At 42.4% G+C, this 20,225-nt stretch overlaps 1 protein-coding gene and 1 long non-coding RNA gene across 6 annotated transcripts in view; one reads left to right on the top strand and one right to left on the bottom strand.

The window, feature by feature from the left end:
• Positions 1-3,943: 3,943 nt before the first annotated feature.
• On the top strand, positions 3,944-10,533 carry LOC309344660. 4 transcript variants are annotated; one of them, XR_014157816.1, is made up of 3 exons: positions 3,956-4,544; positions 4,891-5,040; positions 9,653-10,533. It is a non-coding gene; the product is annotated as an uncharacterized lncRNA (long non-coding RNA). The 4 variants fall into 4 exon arrangements; XR_014157817.1 differs by having other exon boundaries at positions 3,962-4,544; positions 4,886-5,040; XR_014157815.1 differs by having other exon boundaries at positions 3,944-5,040.
• The window catches only part of HOOK1 (hook microtubule tethering protein 1), a 31,492-nt gene continuing 19,448 nt past the window's right edge, over positions 8,182-20,225 (bottom strand). For both annotated transcript variants that reach the window (XM_081867186.1, XM_081867187.1), the window contains exons 13-22: positions 20,054-20,141; positions 19,912-19,972; positions 18,839-18,979; positions 17,841-17,934; positions 17,352-17,386; positions 16,159-16,241; positions 15,588-15,688; positions 14,816-14,917; positions 14,453-14,521; positions 8,182-13,143 (exon numbers count right to left, since the gene is read on the bottom strand). In XM_081867186.1, the coding sequence (XP_081723312.1) occupies positions 12,973-13,143; positions 14,453-14,521; positions 14,816-14,917; positions 15,588-15,688; positions 16,159-16,241; positions 17,352-17,386; positions 17,841-17,934; positions 18,839-18,979; positions 19,912-19,972; positions 20,054-20,141 (945 nt within the window). In that variant the 3' untranslated portion in view covers positions 8,182-12,972. The remainder of the gene's footprint in view (positions 13,144-14,452; positions 14,522-14,815; positions 14,918-15,587; positions 15,689-16,158; positions 16,242-17,351; positions 17,387-17,840; positions 17,935-18,838; positions 18,980-19,911; positions 19,973-20,053; positions 20,142-20,225) is intronic.

The following is a 20,225-nucleotide window of genomic DNA, read 5'->3' as shown; positions in this document are numbered from 1 at the left end:
GCCCTCTTTACAAAGTCCTGTTGAAAAAGTTGAAGCAGATGTTTAGTGGGGCTGTTGTGCCTGTACTTCTTGGAGAGTCTTGGGCTAGATGCATATTTGTCCTGAACCAACCTCTGCTGTAGTGTTTTTTGGAAGAAGGAACACAGTCTCTTAAGCCTTTTGAACAAATATTAGTGAATAATGATGGTGTGGATAAAGGTTGACTCTCAGCTCTTTATAAAATTATATTGGTACCACTGTAGGTGGATGTGCTGGGGTCAAGCTCTGCAGTTTTCCCTAGATGACAGAGATGGGGAAGGGTTGTGGGGAAAGTCACCTCATAAACCAGTCTTTGTTTCTGTGAGGGAATTACCTTTACTACACAGCTGAAATTTAACACCCAAGCATTTGGCCCACAGTGCATCAGTTTCTTCCCCCTGTATTTGTCACCAGGTGGGCATGTATTGATACACATGGTGGGATTGTTTGAGGGTCGAATGCTTTGGGGAGAAGTTGTTTCTAGAAATTTCTAAAATCATGCAACAGGATGCAGTCCTTTACCCCAAGTTTGGTATCATTGAATCTGTTCAAAGATCCAAATAAGGTTTTAAAGAATTCACCTTTTTCTTGTGACTGGGTGGACAATAACGAAAGCTTGGAAGGATCTGATTTACTGGCATCTTAAATTCTGGCATATAGCATTTTGCTAGAGAATGTTTTTCATAAACTAGTTATTGCGTGATGGAGCAATTGGGGAAAAAAATCAAATTGCAGCCATTTGCTTTTGGGGGGCATAGTGGATTAATTTGCTGAAATGGGAATGTATAAATGTGTACTGCTGTTTGTTTACAGAAAGCACTTTGAGTTTTGAGTGGTTAAATATTTAATTCTAGTATGTTCCCTAGTAGCTCTCATGGGGTTGGTTAATTTTGGTCACATAAGAAGTCACAGGCTCCGTTTTGTGTGAGTTCACTGTGATGACACAGCGTTGGAAGATGGGTGAGTAATCTGTTAGGAACCCTGCAGGAGACAGTGTCAGAAATCCTTTCTGGACGCTGCTGGAAGTACAGCAGCGAATGCTTCTTTCTACGAAGGAGAGAGAGAGAGAGAGAGCGCGCAATGCATCAGTTAATAAGAGCTCGCCAAAGACAGCTGAGCTGAAGACTGCTGGAACTTGAAAGCCATCTCTTCAAAGAGATGTGCAGCCTAGGTAAAGTACAGGTTGAGTGCAAAGCTGGAAGAGGGAGAGGCACAGTTCGACTGAATGTTTAAGCAAGCAGCTGTAGTACTCTGCAGCTAAGTGAAGCTATGCCCATGCTTGGATAAGCATGTGTCTTGTAAATATTCTGCGTATATTTTTCTTTTTATCATCTGTTCTGCAAATAAAGCTTTAGAATATTTAATGAGGGTCTGGTCAATGCTTTAATTCCTAAAGGGGAGTCAGTCTTACATATGATTTAGCTTCTGAGCTGCTAAATATTGCTACTCTGCAACAGGTTTCCCTCTATTCCAAGTCGTGTATCCATGGTAGGGACTGGAGGAAAAATGACCCCTGGGAGGAGGGCAGAGAAAAGAAGTGCCATGGTGCATCTGAAGCAACAGAACTGGACGCCTTCATCTGCCCCAGCTGCAACAAGACATGTCTCTCCCACATCAATCTCTACAGCCACAGCAGCCACTGTTACCTTCCAATAGCTTGACCTCACCCCCAAAGCGCAATCCTCCATTGTCTTCTGAGACAGATGGATGCCAGCCAACATTTGAACATACAGATGGACAGGGGCATGGCAAGATAGTAAAAGTTTTTAACTTCTTTCAAGTTCTCAATCCTTGATCTAGTCAGTTTGGGACTGAGGCACAGGACCAGCTCTACCATTGGGCTGTGTGAGGGGACATATACTGGCAGGAGGTGCTGATAGCAGGAAGACTTTAGCGAACAGCAGGCCCCTACTCCCATGACAAGGAAACTTCAAGGCATGCTCTTCTGCCAACCCGAAGAAGAAGAAGAAAGCATTTCCTTCTCTTCCACTTCTTGCTCCACTCTGTCTGGATGCTTCTGTGCAGCTGCAGCCTGGCCACGCTGAGAGGGACTCAGGGATGGGTGTCTGCTACTGTGGCAAGTCAGGTGTCTGGGCAGGCAAGGCCTGGGTCCTGGACAAGCGCACAAAGCTCACTGAGGCATATTGGCTGGAAGTGAGAGGGGTGGAGGCAAGTAGGCAGACAGGCAAGCATCGTTGGCACCAGGATGAGCTCAGCTCCTGCAGGAGTGCATCTCACCTAGCAAGCCTCACTGACTAAGCTTGGAGGGGGAAGAAATGGAGTTCCTGGTTTCAGGGCCCAGCCTACCTCTGACTACCGGCAGTGTCATTTTCTCATTTGCCTCAGACAGCAAGATGTCTTGAGCCAGGCCTGCCGAGGCAAAATTTAACCTATGCAGTATAGAACAGAAGGCCATTGAATTGACTCCTCTGACCCCTTATCAAGATATCAGTCCAAAGGTCTCAGGAGCAGGATCATACTCCACGGCAGAAGTTAATTATTTATGCACAGGGCACAGACTTTGAAGAGAATTCTAGAAATGTCAAGAAGGATACTTACCGTAGTTTTCTTCCGCAGAATTGTGAAAACAAGAAGGAAATACTCTGACTGAGAAAGCTACGCTTCCCCCTAGGAAGAGTTACTCATTAAGTCATCTCCCTTCTGCCTCTTTGTGGGCATGATGTATAATATGGTTATCAGATTTTTTTCAATGAATCCGGGGACCCTTTTTTTTTTTTTTTTTGAAGCTGAGTCATAGAATCATAGAGTTGGAAGAGACCACAAGGGCCATCGAGTCCAACCCCCTGCCAAGCAGGAAACGCCCTGTTCCTCCTGCTTGCTTGCTTGAGCCAGAGTGGCAAGGCTGCTCTTTGGACTGGCAGAGCTGAGTTGCAGGGAAGAAGCCTCCCTGCATGACATCTCTGCAGTCTCCCCTGTCTCTCCTGCTTGCTCATGAGGAAGGAGCACTTTTTCATGCTTTAAAGCCCCCTTTGCTGCATTCTGCCGGCTTGTGAGCTGAGCTACCAAGCCAGCAGAAAGCAGGATGCTGCCTTGAGCCTTCCCTTCGCTCTCCCAGACAGAGGCTGTTGCTTCAAAGTTAAGGGTGGTGGGAAATTGTCTTGCCTCTTTTGCTCCATTCTGCATGTTTGTGAGCTACAATGGACTGCCTTCCCTCCCTCCCTCCTCTCTGTGTCTGTCTCCCCATTTTTTCCTCCTTACCCATAAACTCTTCCCAATTCTCCCTTGGTCTTTTCACATATTTGGTTCCCCAACCCTATACATCATTATGTGCTGCTGCTTCATTTTTCTTCCCTTGCACCCACCCTCACTAGCAAAAAATAAAAGGGGAGGAATGTTTTATGTTTGTTTTGGGGTTGTTTATGTTGGTTCCCCCCAAACAGCTTTCCTGTTCCCTTCTTATTAAGAAATGAGCCTTAAAAAAAAAAAGAACCTTAAAAAAAATTAAAAGAGGCTACGTCTGCTTGCTTGCCTGCCTTCCTCCCCTTTGATAAAAAGGGAGAGATTGGTGGGATGGGGCCTGGAGGGGTACCTTTACAATAGGTGTAAATGGAGCAGGGAAGCCTTATGTTCTTTTAAGTTGTGGCTGCTCTTGTTGAGGTACCTACATTGCAGGGGGTTGACCTAGATGCCCCTCAGAGGTCCTTTCCAAATCTATGATTCTGTGATCATCCCACAGTCGTATTCTCAAAACTCCCCTGATGCCTGCACAGGAGACACCCACAGGCAGCAGGGCAGCAGCAGGAGGAAGGGGGTTTCTGCTAACACTTACTCCCGAGTAAGCCTGTAGGGGATCACAGTGCAAGGAGGGAGAGTGAGGGAGTGGAAGCACGGCTAGCACTCCAAGAAAGCAGGCCAGGACCCAGAGGAAGACCACACAACAGAGGAGACAACAGAAGATATTACTTCTTAATTTTTTAAAATAACTTTATACACACACACACACACACACACACACACACACACAATTTGTTTGTTTGTTTGTTTGTTTGTTTGTTTGTTTGTTTGTTTAAAGTGTCCCTGGATTCATTGAAAAAAATCTGGTAACCTTACTTTATCCTCTAACTCTGTCCTGGAAAAGATCCAGAGCTACAAGCCAATTACCGGTATCTGCTTGGACAAGGCAGCAACCAGCTAGATCTCTCCTAGCTCCTCAGTCCAGAGGCAGTTTGCTTTCCCCTTAGGCACAAGAGGACAGCACAATATGAAGGAGCTTAGAAGATGCAGTGTGGGTGAGGGGAGACCCTAGCCCTCCCCACAAACTCAATCCCAGACTTCAGATCTTAATTAGGAATTATCATCATATTTTTAAAAAAACAAAATAGAAATTATTCTTCCTCACTCTCCATCCAGCTTGCTGAAAAATATGGCAATGTCTTCAGCCTTCAGATTGGAAGCATGTGGATTGTTGTTGTGAATGGATTCCATCTGATGAAAGAGGCTCTTGTCCATCAGGGCAAAAACTTTACAGATAGTCCAAAAGCCCCAGTTGCCAATGAAATATTTAGGTAATTGGGTGAGGGTTTTTTTTAAATATGGGCAATTATTTCAATGATTAAAATTTCTCAAGTTTAAATTTTCAAGGCTGATGAGATCTTTCCTTCATTTGTATTTGTATTTCTTCAATCTGGTTTGAAGAGTACGAATTAGGTAGATTCCCATTTAAATGTAAGCATAATTGAATTTCCCTCCATCCGTACACACAGTAGAAATCTATGTACCTGAAATGTGTCTATTCCAAAATCCTAGAAACATTATCAAAGCTGTTCAGTGTTCCCATTTGCCTGATTGGCAAAATGAGATTCACTGTAGCTCTCCACTAACACAGTCTATTCTCCCTCTCCACTAGGAAAGCAAGCTTGCCCTGGAGAGCAGTTGGTGAGGACTGAGTTTTTCCTTTTCTTTGCTGTCCTGATTCAGAAGTTTGCTCTCCAGGCTCCAAAGGATGCGACGTTAAGCCTTTGCTTTAGGCTGGGAGTTACGTTGTCCCCGCTGCCGTAAAAGGTGTGTGCATTCTGTCGTTAAGGTGGGGGAACATATTTTATGCTGTTTTATTTTAAGTAGGTTTAGCAGGATTACCTCCTCAGTTTTTGTTCTTATTGCCCATTGGTTCCAATTACCAATGTCTTTTCATGATAACAGTAGTCGGTTGAAAGTGACCGTGGTTAGTTAGAAACAGACATGCAGTGCTAGCTTAAGCATGTCTACCCAAAAGTCCCAGGTAAGTAGGCTTAGGGTGCTGCTTAGTCCAATAAGACTTTAAAGCTGCTCTTCCAGAGGAGGGCAACCAAAATGGTCAAAGGCCTGGAAACGATGCCTTATGAGGAACGGCTAAGAGAGCTGGAGAAGAGGAGGTTAAGGGGTGATATGATAGCCACGTTCAAATATATAAAAGGATGTCACATAGAGGAGGGAGAAAGGTTGTTTTCTGCTGCTCCAGAGAAGCAGACACGGAGCAATGGTTCCAAACTACAAGAAAGAAGATTCCACCTAAACATTAGGAAGAACTTCCTGACAGTAAGAGCTGTTCGACAGTGGAATTTACTGCCAAGGAGTGTGGTGGAGTCTCCTTCTTTGGAGGTCTTTAAGCAGAGGCTTGACAACCATATGTCAGGAGTGCTCTGATGGTGTTTCCTGCTTGGCAGGGGGTTGGACTCGATGGCCCTTGTGGTCTCTTCCAACTCTATGATTCTATGATTCTATGATTCTCCGATTCTCCGAAGCAGCAAATTGTGGGAGTAAAATACTCTTTACTTAGCCATGCTAGATGTTTATATATCCAGTACTTAGAATCATGGAATTGGAGTGTTGGAAGGGCTCCCATGGGTCCAACCCCCTGCAATGCAGGAATCAAACTTGTAGTGCACTGAGGATGATCCAAGGGGATGGGAGGCAAGCGCTACATGCTAAGCAAAATACACACAAACACTGTAATTTATCAGTGCTGACATATTTATTATACAATTTGTTTGGCGCAAACTCTTGCGCCGTTTAAAATAAGCATTCTCAACATTCAGAGCAATTTATCTAACTCTCTTGGAACAAACTGTCCAGTGGAGCATGCTCAAATTTGTATACAGTGGTACCTCGGGTTAAGAACTTAATTCGTTCTGGAGGTCTGTTCTTAACCTGAAACTGTTCTTAACCTGAAGCATCACTTTAGCTAATGGGGCCTCCCACTGCCGCCGTGCTGCTGGAGCACAATTTCTGTTCTCATCCTGAAGCAAAGTTCTTAACCTGAGGTACTATTTCTGGGTTAGTGGAGTCTGTAATCTGAAGCGTATGTAACCTGAAGCGTCTATAACCCGAGGTACCACTGTACAATTTACAAAGTGTATTAGACCCCTGTAGAGCTGCTAGAAGTTCTCCTTTTCAGCAAGTACTTTTCAGCAAGTACTGAGTTGTTTTCTCTGATTTTATGTATTAAACAGGATTTATATACTGCTTAATTATAAAAAAAACCAAGCAGTTTACAGAAAGTTTATGTTATGTACTCAGTGGTCCAGACTAGGATTCTGTGCCCCTCTGTTCTGATTCGATACATGATATCCAATCAAATAGCATTGTCAGGGTTTGGGTTACTGGCATTGGCTCTTAAGCTCTGAGTGACGATTCGCAGCTTGGGGGTTTAGACAGCCAATCATGTTGAGAGTGTGAGTGGCCCAGGCCTTTAGAAATACGTACATTATTAGTTGCTTTGCCCCTGTTGCTCTGTTCTGTTTGCTCAATAAAGTCTTTTGCTGTAATCACTATGTCTCACCTTGTAGAAACTCACGTATACTTCAGCATGCATTCAAATTAGTGCATTAACATGTAACATGGAAACAGTGTGCCCTACTTTAATGAGAACACTGTTGTAGGACAGGACTACAGAGCTCAAATGCTAGTGCTACTAAAGACATGTGTGTGTCCTCCTATATGGAAACTGTATGGCCATAGCTCAGTGCTGGTGCAGCTGGATTGCATGCAGAAGGCACCAGATTCTATCTCCAGGTATGTAGGGAAATATCCCTTGCCTGCCAGTGAAATGCTTGCCTGAATACAGCTATTGTGTTCCCAATCTGTTGTTCCAGTCTGCAGGAAAGTCCAGGGCTGGCAGCCTGACCCCTGGGCTGGCTGTGGCTCTTCTGCTTGTTCTGTGCCACCCTTGGGCTATGCCCCTCTCCAGGCGACATTGCTCACTGGCTGTGCTGTTCAAATTGGAGAGCTTTTGCTTGGTTAGAATGTGTAATTTAATTGAGATATACTGTAGTGCCTTTTGCTTGCCTGGAGGATGAAGCAATGTGTCTGACTTTTGCAGAGCTGGAATGCAGCCTACTGTGCAAAAGTAACAGGTTTCTACACACCCATTACTTTGTTCGTTTGCAAGCTGCTACATGCCTCCTGTATCACTGACCGGGGAGCAGGAAATTCTACTCAGGGGTAACAGCATCACAGCCTTTGTAACAGCAGATCCCCACCCTCCCCGCCACAGGGTGGTGAATAGCTCCACCGTGCTTTCTGTATTCAAGCCAAGATTTTTGTCTGTGCTTGCTTACTTGTTCTGTAGAAAGCTAGCAGTTTCAAGAATTAAGACATTTTACTGCAAGAAGATTTTGAGTCATGGTGACATTATAAAGAGGCTTAGCTGCTACAAACAAGTTTCTGGCTACTCAGAAGCTGACTACATTACTTCTTCCAGATGTTGCTTAACCACCCACATTTTAGGTGGGAGAGCAAGTGTGGAGGGACTGCATCACACTTGTAGAAACCTAGGCCACAAAGCACTGACAGAGGTGAGTGCATGCATAAACAGAGGTTCAGTGACCCAAGATAACATGGCACAAGCATTCATCCAATGGCAATGCTCTGATGGCTCCATCTTGTTTGATGAAAACAAGAAAACGTGTGTTATGATCTGCTTAGTTGCTGTGTAAAGCTCCTGTAGGATACATGGATTCAATACAAAGCAAAGTTTACAGTTACTGGTGTACTGTGCTTCTGAGGCGCTTAATAATACTTATTTTCTGCAGCTCTCACAAATTAGTGTGTTTTGTAGTTTTGGGAGTAAACATTAGGCTGCAGCTGGTAGGAGTATGCAGTGGGTTTGACAAGACTGCAACGCAGAGGGTGACACTGCTGATAAAATAACCAGAGACCAGAAAATTAATGTCAAAAGGTTTTAATGTGAATATAAAAGAATATTTCTTGAATCAAGAGTAAAACCATGTTTACAAATTAGTGCAATTTCTTCCTCTATTTCTATACAGCCCATTTGCTTTGCACAGGATCAGACTTGTACACGTCAAATAGATTAGACCCCGGCAAGTCTAACAGAAAACTCAAAGTCAGGCTATTTATCTTTACTGAAGAAAAAACATTGGTATTGCTTACATTATGTGAATCCAAGCAAATGGTTATTGTAGAAAAGAACACTTTTTATTAACATAAAGTAAAAGCAGTATTGAACTAAAACTTTTCATTAATTCTTCTGCATGTTTTAGTCTGGTCGCGTTCTTACAGAAACTTGTCTAAATGTATGCATGATTTTTAAAAGTTGGTGAAATCACATATCCCATAATTAGCCATAGTGTCAATTCATAAATTGTTATACAAACAAAGTGCTTTTACTATAATGAAAATAAACATGCAATCAATACAGGGAACAAAGTGTTTAAGCACCACTTGAGGTTTTTACACAATCCCCACTGATAGGAATGGAGATAGTGTGGGAGGAGTGATAGGTTTTGTCAATGATTGCCAAACACTGTACAACTTACTAAGCAGTAATTGCAGCCCAAACCTGATTAAAATATGACTGCAAGGTTTTGCGGGACCAACACTTGGTGAACCAGTTTCTATGCTACATTTTGAAATAATGAAGAGTTACAGATGAAGGGTGATTGCAAGTCTCCATCACCTCAAGTAAGTCTGCATCTGACATCAATTAATATTAGTTTATTAGAGAGACTGCTTTTTCAGTCATAGTGTGTATGCATCAACATTTTCATCCCATCTAAGCACAGCACATTTTAAGGACTTAACATAAATAAGTAACTCCTTTGCATTATGTTCAAATCAAAGAAATATTCCACACTAAGGCTGCAATCCTATACATACTTACATGAGAGTAAGTACCATTGAACTCAGTGGGGCTTACTTCTGAGTAGACATGTATAGTATTGCCCTGTAAGCAAAACACAAGAGATACTAACTCAACTCATAGTTAAATAAAATCAGGAGAATCAAAATTCTGAATTCAATTGCTGGTGATCAAATATCTGAATTTTATTACTCAAAGGAGGTAGTTTAAGTTTAGAAACTAAACACCAAGTAGTCCATCACAAATTCAGTTGCACACAATTACTACATAAAATTGCTATGGCTGCAGATTCACAAGTTTACCTGTGCAATGATTGAGCTGCTATGCCTCCATGGACACTCAGTGCAATCCAGTAGCATGAAAAGATGCACATAAAGGGGTTGCCCACACATTTCCTCTGGCCAAACAGCCAAGCCTAGGAGCTGGGTATATAGCCTGTGAATGGCCAGGTCACATAGGTGGCAATGGGCACAATTTAGCAACAATTCTACCAGGATAGCTGAAAAATCTCTCTCTCTCTCTCTCTCCTTTTAGATTAATCCTCATGAAGTTCAGCATCCTGAAAGATGGCTGCAAAATGGTAAGTGGTAACATTTTCTTAAACAACTTTGGACTAAATAGAACACATAGTAGTAAATATGCTTCTCTGCCAAAAAAACTCCCCATCGAGTTCTTCCATAGATGTCTAATTGAATTCACTGACATAGCTACTTTGTCTCTTAGTTCGTTAAAGAGCTCAAACTTTCTAAGATTACAGGGGATGTGGCCCTCTGCTGACAGAACACTCTTTTTAATCCAGTAGATTGTGAGCAGAAAGTGAGGGCGGATGAGACTTAAGATTCCCCTCTTCCTTCTGCAATCCCTCCAGAGGATTGGGAGGTCCTTTGGACTAGTACTTGAAAGTGGCATAGGGGACTGAAGGAGGAATATGTGGAAATAAACTTCTGCTCCCATGTACTCATAGGAGCTTTCACAAGATCAAAGGCCCTTCCATCAGCCAGAGGACATGACTGGCTTCAACCCATGGAATTTGTAATTAAAAATAATGTTACCACCATCATTCTCTTCCATCTAATAGAGCAGTGATGGCCAAACCTAGCCCTCCAGCTGTTTTGGGACTACAATTCCCACCATCCCTGATCACTGGTTCTGTTAGCTAGGGATGATAGGAGTTGTAGTCCCAAAACAGCTGGAGGGCCAAGTTTGGCCATCACTGTAATAGAGCAATGCCAAACTACCACAGAAAAGTAATTTAAGATAAAGTACAGCCATATTTTCCTGGCTCTTTGACATGGAGGTAGACAGTACCAAGACACATATGCAGCAGAGTTGCATCAGCTAGCATCCAACTCAGCCGCTCAAGTTAGCTGATACCAAGTCCCATAGAAATTAGTCAGTCCTGGCTATTATTATTTTTTTTAAATCACTGCTTACAACAGAATCTAAACTATGCCCACTTGGAATGGCACTTGGACTGCAGCTTTAGTTGTTACTAACTTGAGATGGATTGGGGCCTTGACGATGACTTTCCTGTACTAGCAATAGTTGTCATACAGAACACACTATAAATTAAAGCCACTGAAGAAAAGCATCGTATGTTTGTGAATTGTTATCTGTGGAGACTACTCACTGCGACCATATTTGATTACAAGAATATAGTATAGTATCAAAACATTAAGCAACATGCTACAAAATTTGTATTCACCATTTCTCCCTACAAATTCAGACCAGGGAAAAAGCTACCATAAACACAAGTCAGCAGGTTGAACAGAACAGTAAGAGCTTAATACCAAGGAGGTAGTCAACAGACATGAAATCTTGAAAAACAGCTTGAAAGACTGAAGGCTCAGACAGTAGCACACTATAACTTTACAGTGCTGGTATTAAGTATAGCACGTCATTAAAAGACAGAATTGTTAGGCATTTTTAGTATCAGTTTCTACATAAAAGCATGTAATACTGTAGTCACATCATCAGATATTTTAGGCCAGTTTTAATAAAATGCTAAAAATTTTGAAGTCTAAGCTGCAGTTATTGATTATGTTAGTCCTCGCCCCACCAAAAAAACCCTGCAACTCAGATTTCAGACTTCATTTTATTTGCAGTAATGTTCAAGGCTGCATTACATTTTATAAACATAATTCTGGCCCATGTGCAAGTAACTTTTTAAACACAGAGTCCACCTTAAAAAATAACCATGCATTCCACCCTGTGAACATGCACTTAAGTCTGCTCTTTGTGTCTGGAATTACTGCTATCGGCCTAAATAATAATGTGCCTCAATTTTTAAAATTCCAAAATGGCTAATTGCAGCACAAGGTACAATGGTCTACTTCATCAGATGCACAAAGTAAACAGCACACACAAACAACTGTGAGAATCTTCCCTACTGCTTTTGTTCTCTGACCTGATAATGATAGTTTTTAAATGTTAATAGCATTTTGGAAGGCTTTAAAAGCAACCCTAGCAGCTTCTTACTAGGTAACTTACTCCAGCGACTCACCGTTCTCTGGAATAGACTTCAAGCTCTTATTCTGCAAAAGATACAGCAACAAATGTTGTCTACCTAATGCCATCAAGTTACTCCCTTGGAGCTCAACCCAGTACCTAGCCGTACCACAATGGAGGGCTAGAGACACAAGTGTCTGGGGCATCTGCAGCCAATCCTCAGGAGCAGCTTTCCTCTCACTGCACCACAGCTGAACACACTGCATCCCTGCATGAGCAGGACATTACACAGCAGAGACAAAAGCACACACCACTCAGTAGTCTGGGCTCAAAACCTACTAAGGAGACATCAGTCAAGGTTAATTTTGCAACCTTTAAAAAGGCTGTAATTTTACATTTTTTAAAATAAAGACATCACTAGTTGAGTGCAAATACATAGACATTTTGTCTTTCCTGAATCCTTTTCATTACATAAAATGGCGATTTAAGGCTGCAGTCCAAACTCTGGCCAGGGGGCAGCAGAACCTAATGGAGTAGCAGTCCCATTGTTATATCTATAGCCCAGCAGGCAAAGAGCTGTCTCAGCCTGGGGCTGGTGAAGTGATTGAGTCCTCACCAGGCCCAATGATGTCACATCAAGGCAGTGTGGCTGGCTTGGATTCCAGTTCCTTCCAGGCCAGCTAGCTCAGCTCTTCCCCACAACACTCTTTTTCAGGGTTTTCTACCGCCCAGTGACCCCACTGACAACACTCCTAGCTCCTTCCTCCAACCCCCCCCCCCGGGGTGTTTGGACTGCAGCCCCAATAGTAATTAAAAAACTGATTGGGAGTCCAATAAAGCTTGAATGGACTTGAATGGCAGAACTGCAGCACTAGGTGGACAGTCCTGAAATTAGTAAATCATTTTGGTTACAATTTGCTTGCAGTCAAAAATCCCTCATGCCATGAATGCTGAAAAATAATGATGGATTTTCTAATTTGGTCCCTGTTATTTTTGTAAAGTAGCAGAAGGCCCCGGGGTGGGGGGGATTACTTTTCTTTGTGCAGATGACAGTCATAAAAATGTACTCCCACTAAAATCAGTACGCATCCTAGACTAAAACATTAAATAGAATTTTAAATAGGATGCCAATTTTGGTATTTCTATATACATTATGAAGACAAATAAAACTCCTTTTGAGCTGTGCTTATCGACACATACCTCAGATCCGTTTAAAATCAAGAAAAGTAATTTGACATATGTTGCTTTTTATAGTCATCGCTGGCCAAATCAAATTTACCAGCCTTATGGGTCTCAGATGTAAAATAGCTGATGCCCAGCATCACAATCACGCTCTTCGTCAGGTAGTTAAACAAAAGTTACAAAATAAGTTAAGGACACTTTAGTGCACGAATATCCTCTGTGGTTTAATCTGATGTTGCAGGTGGTACTTTAACAGAAAGATTCCTTCGGGTATTGGTCACGTGCCGTTGCTGTGCAAGGAAAGAGCGCCCGGGTGTGCAGGGACCAGCGTCTTTGTACGCAGCATTTCCACTTAGGAGTCTAGATTCCATGCCCAGTTTATGAAACGCTAAACTCTGGAATGAAGCAAGATTAAACATGATTCCTTGCATTCTTTCCTGAAAACAGTTAAGCGATTCTGGCAGCTATTATAGCCACTATTACTCAAAAATATTATTCATACATATACCATTTTCTGAAAGAAATCATACAAAGTAGGACATTAAAGGTAAAGGTATGCCTGACCTATAGGCCGAGGTAGCCGGCATTTGTCCACAGACAGCTTCCGGGTCATGTGGCCAGCATTACTAAGCCGCTTCTGGCGAACCAGAGCAGCGCACGGAAACACAGTTTACCTTCCCGCCAGAGCGGTACCTATTTATCTACTTGCACTTTGACAAGCTTTCGAACTGCTAGGTTGGCAGGAGCAGGGACCGAGCAACGGGAGCTCACCCTGTCGTGGGGATTTGAACTGCCGACCTTCCGATCGGCAAGCCCTAGGCTCTGTAGGTTAGACCACAGAGTAGGACATTGAAAGTACGTATTTTAAATGCAGATTATAAACTAAATTTTAAATGCAGATTATAAATCTAAAAGGAAACATTATGTATGACCACGGGGTTGTATCTGATGCTGCTGTTCTACTTGCATGGCAGATTTCTGCTTGCATAATGAAACTTCCCCTGCAGCCCTCGCTGCCTGCCCCCTTAAAAATCTCCAAAGGAAGAGAGGAAGGAAAATCCCATTGTGCGAGCAGAACTCTGTGCATGCAGTGCTGGATTCAACCCACCATCTTCTCAGAAGTCTTGACTGGCTGCAGTGGTCCAATCTACCAAGCCCCCCCCCCCCCCCCGCCCATGCCACAGGACAGCTTGCAAATATGTCAGAAAAGTGGGATGGGGAAAAGTTGTTATATAGTGTTTAGCACACTGCTGATGCTAAATACATGGTGGTTACAGTACCACTAGAGATATGGACCATCTTCATTTCTCAACATAGAAAACAATCCCTCATTTCAATAAATGGGCATTTCTTAAATTTCAAAATTCAGTACAGTGGTACCTCGCAAGACGAAAGAGTTTTCCGTTTTTTGAGTCGTTCCGCAAGACGAATTTCCCTATGGGCTTGCTTCGCAAGACGAAACGTCTTGCGAGTTCTTGCGAGTTTGTTTCCTTTTTCTTAAAGCCGCTAAGCCGCTAATAACCGCTAAGCCGCTAAGCAGCTAATAGCCGTGCTGCGCAAGACGAAGAGACTCGCAGAACGGATTAATTTCGTCTTGCGAGGCCCCACTGTAATTGGTTTCTGACTATTTTGGCTTCTGAGAAGTATTAATATTTATTTTCACATATTCACTCTCTCACACAAACAAGACCCACTTTAGCTCACCTTGTTGTACCATGCAGACACAATTAACTTTTCTTCATGGTCATGTAGCCTGGCCAATTTACATTCTCCCTACAAAGAATTTACAAATTGTTAAGATATAGGCAAAGGAAATTATATTGGCCCCAACATTCAAAGTTAACCAAGTGATCCATGTTTACATAATTTTGTAAGATGCTTCATAAATCTCAATGAATACTGGAGCTTGTACTGAATGCTCTGTTCTCTATATACTTTCCTACTATGTATGGTTATAAACAATGGTTTTTGGTTGTTTAAATAACTGTTCTCCTGGCTCTTCTGTATAGCAGTTCCTGTAATTAAATTGGAAACAACATCCAGAGGAGATGCTAAAATTGTTCTTACCTCAAGTGCTTCAATTCTTTTATCTTTCTCTGTCAGCTGTTTCCTCAGCAACATGATTTCAGCAGATGCAGGATTTAATTTGGGGTCCAACGTTTTTATCACCTGCATAAAGATGAACATAAATGAATTTGGCAAACCTACCTCCTAGCCAATCAAAATAATTCAGCAGTAAGATGTGCAATGCTTCATTAAAAAAGCAAAAGAACCAGCACAATGTATTGTATCCAACTAAGTTAAGTAACAGACGAGACCCACTAAAATTAATGGACCTAAGTTAGTCATGCCAATTGATTCCAATAGGTCTGCTCTAACACTGGTTAAAAATGTCAACCATATAAAAGCATGTGTAAGCATTTTGGGTGATGTTGCTGAATGAAAGCCGAAACAACAGAACTAAAAAAGCTGAACACAAAATATAGAATGAATCCACCTTTAAACATGATGGTACAGTTGTACCTTGGATCCCGAACGCCTTGGTACTCCGATGTTTTGGCTCCTGAACGCCGCAAACCCGGAAGTGAGTGTTCCGGTTTGCAAACGTTCTTTGGAACCTGAATGTCTGACATGGGTTCCACGGCTTCCAATTGGCTGCAGGAGCTTCCTGCAGCCAATCAGAAGCCGAACCTTGGTTTCTGAACCTTTTGGAAGTCGAATGGACTTCCGGAATGGATTCCGTTAGACTTCCGAGGTACAACTGTAGTTAGCACGAGAGAGGGGCTTCCAGTTCCAGATTTGTAGGGGAAAAAAACCTGATATTTTAGAAAATACTCACACTTCTTGCTTTTTCCAGGTACATTTTATACCTCTCCTCCATCGATTTCATATCTTCATCTTTCTTATGCAGAGCTGCTTCCAGTTCTTCAATTTTTTGTGCTGTTTATCAGAAAACCAAATGTCATTATTAATGGAGACTGTGTCTTATCGAAGCCTCAAATAATTGATGAACTTGAGTTGGGATACAGCAGGCTCCAGAAGGGTTCACAACCATTTAATTATTTCTATCCATAATAGGAACAACTAGGAGTTCCAGGCAAGTACCATCGAACGATAGCCAAGGAAGTCTGGCTTGTGGCGGCTTTTCTCTCTACTTTCACATGGAGCTTCATCATTGTCCTTCGAGAAGCACAGTATGACACCATCTCATGGACAGCAACTCAATCATTTAAGATTTAGTTATCAGAGCAAGAGGAAAAGGACACCATCTTCCCATGTACCAGGTACCCTTCTGCAGTATTTTACAAATGGAATAAGATACCAAGCACGTAGCCTAGCCCAGGCATGAGGAGAAACTGTAATGAAACAATATTGGTGATAAAAATTAACATTCACATCAAATCACTCACCATTTTGATTTAGATCTGGCTGCAGGTCTGCAAGAAGCGCCTCCTTCTTCTGCAATTCATCATGGACTTCACTCAATTTTTCCCTGTAAGATTCAAAATCAGAGATCAGGCCACATCAGCATTTCATATTCTCACAAGCCCAAAATAGCCAGATAAACTGCTCTATACCAGATACAGTCAAACCTCAGTTGTCGAATGTAATCCGTTCTGGAAGCCCATTTAGTTTCCGAAATGTTGCACAACCGAAGTGCAGCGTCTGATTGGATGCAAGAGCCTCCTGCACTCAAGCAGAAGCCACGTCGGACGTTTGGCTTCCGAAAAATGTTCAAAAACCGGAGCATTTACTTCCGGGTTTTTGGCGTTCGGGAGTCAAGGTTTGGCTGTATTACTATATTTTCAAAAACAAACTGGAAGCAAGAAACACTAACAAATTAGCTGTAAGGCAAACTATCCCAAATCAAATATATAAATTTTCAGAGCAGACACTTAGGAAACAGAAGATACTCAATGGTTTTCTATGACAAATATTGTAGGTCTTGTCTACACAAAGAACTGGAAAGCTTTTTTAAAAAAGCAGTGAAGGTTTGAAAAAAAGTTGTTGGCATATTCAAACCTGCTTTGGGACAATATGCAATTTAATTGCTGCAGTTCTGAATGGCTACAGAACATTACAAATACCATGCTGGATATGGAGTGATGCAGAGGAAGACAAGTGAATGAATGAGATCATCAATCAGGCAGGAGCATTCGGTGGCGTCCTGGAAACAGGATCATAGCTACTGACTGAGACAGTGGGGGCAGGGCAGGCAGGGCAGTGCTGGCATACCAGCAGAGCCAACCTGGTGCTCCCGCCCCACCCCAATCTCATACTGCCCTGCCCCCCCACAATCATGGTAAGTGGAAGTGACACAACTGCTGGCAGGCCAGTTCCATAGCACCACCCTACTGGCTCCTCCAACAGGGTTATGAAGCTGTCTGCTTGCATCAAGAATGTAGAGTATTGCAGGGAGGGCTGATACGGGTTGGAATAACTTCTTTAATGCCCATGGCAGCATCACTCCCTCTCCTTCCACAGCAGGGAAGTGACAGAAGACATGATTCAACTTGCATATAGTCAAAAAGAATCTCTCATGCTTTATGTTTACACACATACAGCACACTAAAATAAAGTATATGCTAATCTTGTAACTTACATATGTGCTGCTATCTTCTGCTTCAGCTTGCTGGACTATAAAAACAAGTAACATTTATTAGGTCTTATCAGTCATATACAGGACAGTAATTTATTCCCAACAGTAACCAGTTCTAGTAGCTGCAGATGACACACACAGGTGCTAGTTTAGTGCTTAATGATTGCTTCCAACAATGTAATGTTGGGAGGCCTCTCTCCAAAGATGACTTAAGCAAAAGGTGTTTTTTAATTTTCTTTATCACTTATTCTCACCATCACTCAGGAGGACTAAAGAGATTGTTTTGCATGTGAAACTCAGATTCAAGTTCCCCACCTCCTTTTTCAAAAGCTTTTTCTAATAATTTCAGAATGATTGCTTTTCAGTTTGTTTTTACATGGCTAAAGATATGTTTTCATTTAAACAGAGCCTTCAGCAACAAAACCATGGTGCTAGGATAACAAACAGCAAGAAGTTGTATTATGAAAACTATCCCCATCCTCTAATACCTACCCCTTCCCCTTCAGTCTTGGATTCTTGTTCCTGCAAGGTCTTCTGGAGGTCCTCAATCTGCTGCTGCAGCTCTCCAACCCGCTCCTTGCTCAGCCTATTTTTAAAAGAACACAAAGAAGAAGCATTTTTTAAAAGAAGCATTTTTAAAAGAACACAATTATTATATGTACATCTAACAATCCAATTGCTAATCGTCAGAATTCAAGTATAAGAAATAAAACAAGTCAACTTTCTGGCAGATTTGACAGCTGCTTTCTCCTTTTTATTTTGTGTTTTTGCACTTATTCGGTATTTATCATCCACTGCTTGTATGCTACATGTTTGGTTATGAGTCCTGCACCCATTCTATGGTAAAGGTAAGGGGACCCCTGACCATTAGGTCCAGTCGTGGCCGACTCTGGGGTTGCGGTGCTCATCTCACTTTATTGGCTGAGGGAGCCAGCGTACAGCTTCCAGGTCATGCAGCCAGCATGACTAAGCCACTTCTGGCGAACCAGAGCAGCGCATGGAAACGCCATTTACCTTCCTGCCAGAGCGGTACCTATTTATCTACTTGCACTTTGAGTGCTATCAAACTGCTGGGTTGGCAGGAGCAGGGACCAAGCAAGGGGATTCAAATGCCGACCTTCTGTTCAGCAAGTCCTAGGCTCTGTTGTTTAACCCACAGCGCCACCTGCTGTACCATTCTATGGTAGATTTCCCCCCAAAATCAGTCAACAAACTTTGGGTGGAAGTCAGTGTCATGCTAGAAGAATGTTCTGCCTGTGCAAGCACTGCAGCTTGCTAGGCGGAATGACCCCCCCCCCCCCGTTCCCACATGCTGTTTTGGGAGTTCTCCCAAACCCCCATGCCCTGAGCCAATTTCGGGGGGCTTACAGTGGGGAGCAGAGAGGGGAAAGACCAGTCATGCAGGGGGAAGTCCTGGTGCAGGGCTCCAGCAGACGGGGTTCATTAGTCAAATCCTGCCATTTTAAGTGTGGGGGGGGGGGAAGGATCACCTGTTTTCAGTCTCTAATTCATTTATTGTTCGATGCTTTTGTTCTAGCTTCTCTTGAAGCTCCACAATTTGTTCATTTTCTGATCCCTCTTGTTGCAAGTGGAGCATCTTGTTTTCATGCTGCAGCCGGATGAACATTTCTCTGAGGTTCAAACACAAAATTATAAACAAAGGTGTTTTACAAGAAGTTTAGCTTTCATCAGTGGCATTCCCCCCCCCCCCAAATATATATAACGAGGCATTCTACATTACAATGTACAAGTACCAAGTATGGTTGTAGAACAGGTCATATGATATTATTTCAATTTCACTCCAATAAAAAAGCCTTGAATCAGAAATTCAAGGTTGTTAATACTATACAGTGGTACCTCGTGTTACAGATGGGATCCACCCTGGAGGCCCATCCATAACGTGAAATGCCCACAACTCAAAGTGCCGTGTCTGCGCAGGCACACAGCGCGATTTGGCACTTCTGCGCATGCGCAAGCGGCAAAACCCAGAAGTAACATGTTCCGGTACTTCTGGGTTGCCATGGGACGTAACACTAAAAGACGCAACATGAAGCGGACGCAGCACAAGGTATGACTGTACTTTTACCTAGGAATAAGGCTCACTGAATTCAATGGCCCTTACTTCTGAGTAAGCATGCACCAAATTGCACTAAGTGGTAGTGATAGAACTGTACAAGTACTGTAGAGCTTTTTAACACTCGCTTCCTGCTTTAAAGCAGCTGCTAATAATATTAGTGTTCAAACTTTTTTTTTTTTTTTTAAGTTGGAAGGGGTGAAATCAAAGAAGTGGGGCTGGATATCCAGGAAGGAAGTTTAAAATGATATTGCCTTCTGGATTGTGGCCCTAGAAGTAAAGATTCACACTGCAAAAAAAATGTCCATAAGAATCCAGTGGGACTTTCTATTTTCATTACAGGACAAGTTTATACAGCGAATGCATTATGAGATATGCAAGTTTAAAACATTCACTTTTTCCATTTATGGGAGTATGTCTTTTCAATTATTCAGTCACACGACTGCATTCAAGCTCTCATTCTGCAAACATTCTAGGCACCTTTCTCACCTATATTCCACAGGCAGAATTTCAGCAGCAAGATTTTCGTAACTTTTCACAGCAGATGCATCTGAAAAGATAAAGTAAAGTAAAGTAATAAAGCTATCTATAGCTTAAAGAACATGATTCCGCAGGAAGGAAACAAATATACCTGTTTGGTTCAGGTGATCCTGCTGCATCTGTGAACACCTGAGCTCTTCATTTGTCTCTTTCAGTGCATCACGCTGAACTATCAATCTCTGAAAATAAAGCAAAGTTTAGGAGTGGTAAATGTGAAACTTTTTTTTTCTTTGTCCATGTACTATCTGTTTTCCACCCAGGGG

This window comes from Podarcis erhardii, assembly GCF_964252035.2.
Source record: "Podarcis erhardii genome assembly, chromosome: 6".
NCBI classification, from domain to species: domain Eukaryota; kingdom Metazoa; phylum Chordata; class Lepidosauria; order Squamata; family Lacertidae; genus Podarcis; species Podarcis erhardii.
Note: the sequence above shows the minus strand (reverse complement) of the source record. Positions and strands in the feature narration are given on the sequence as shown.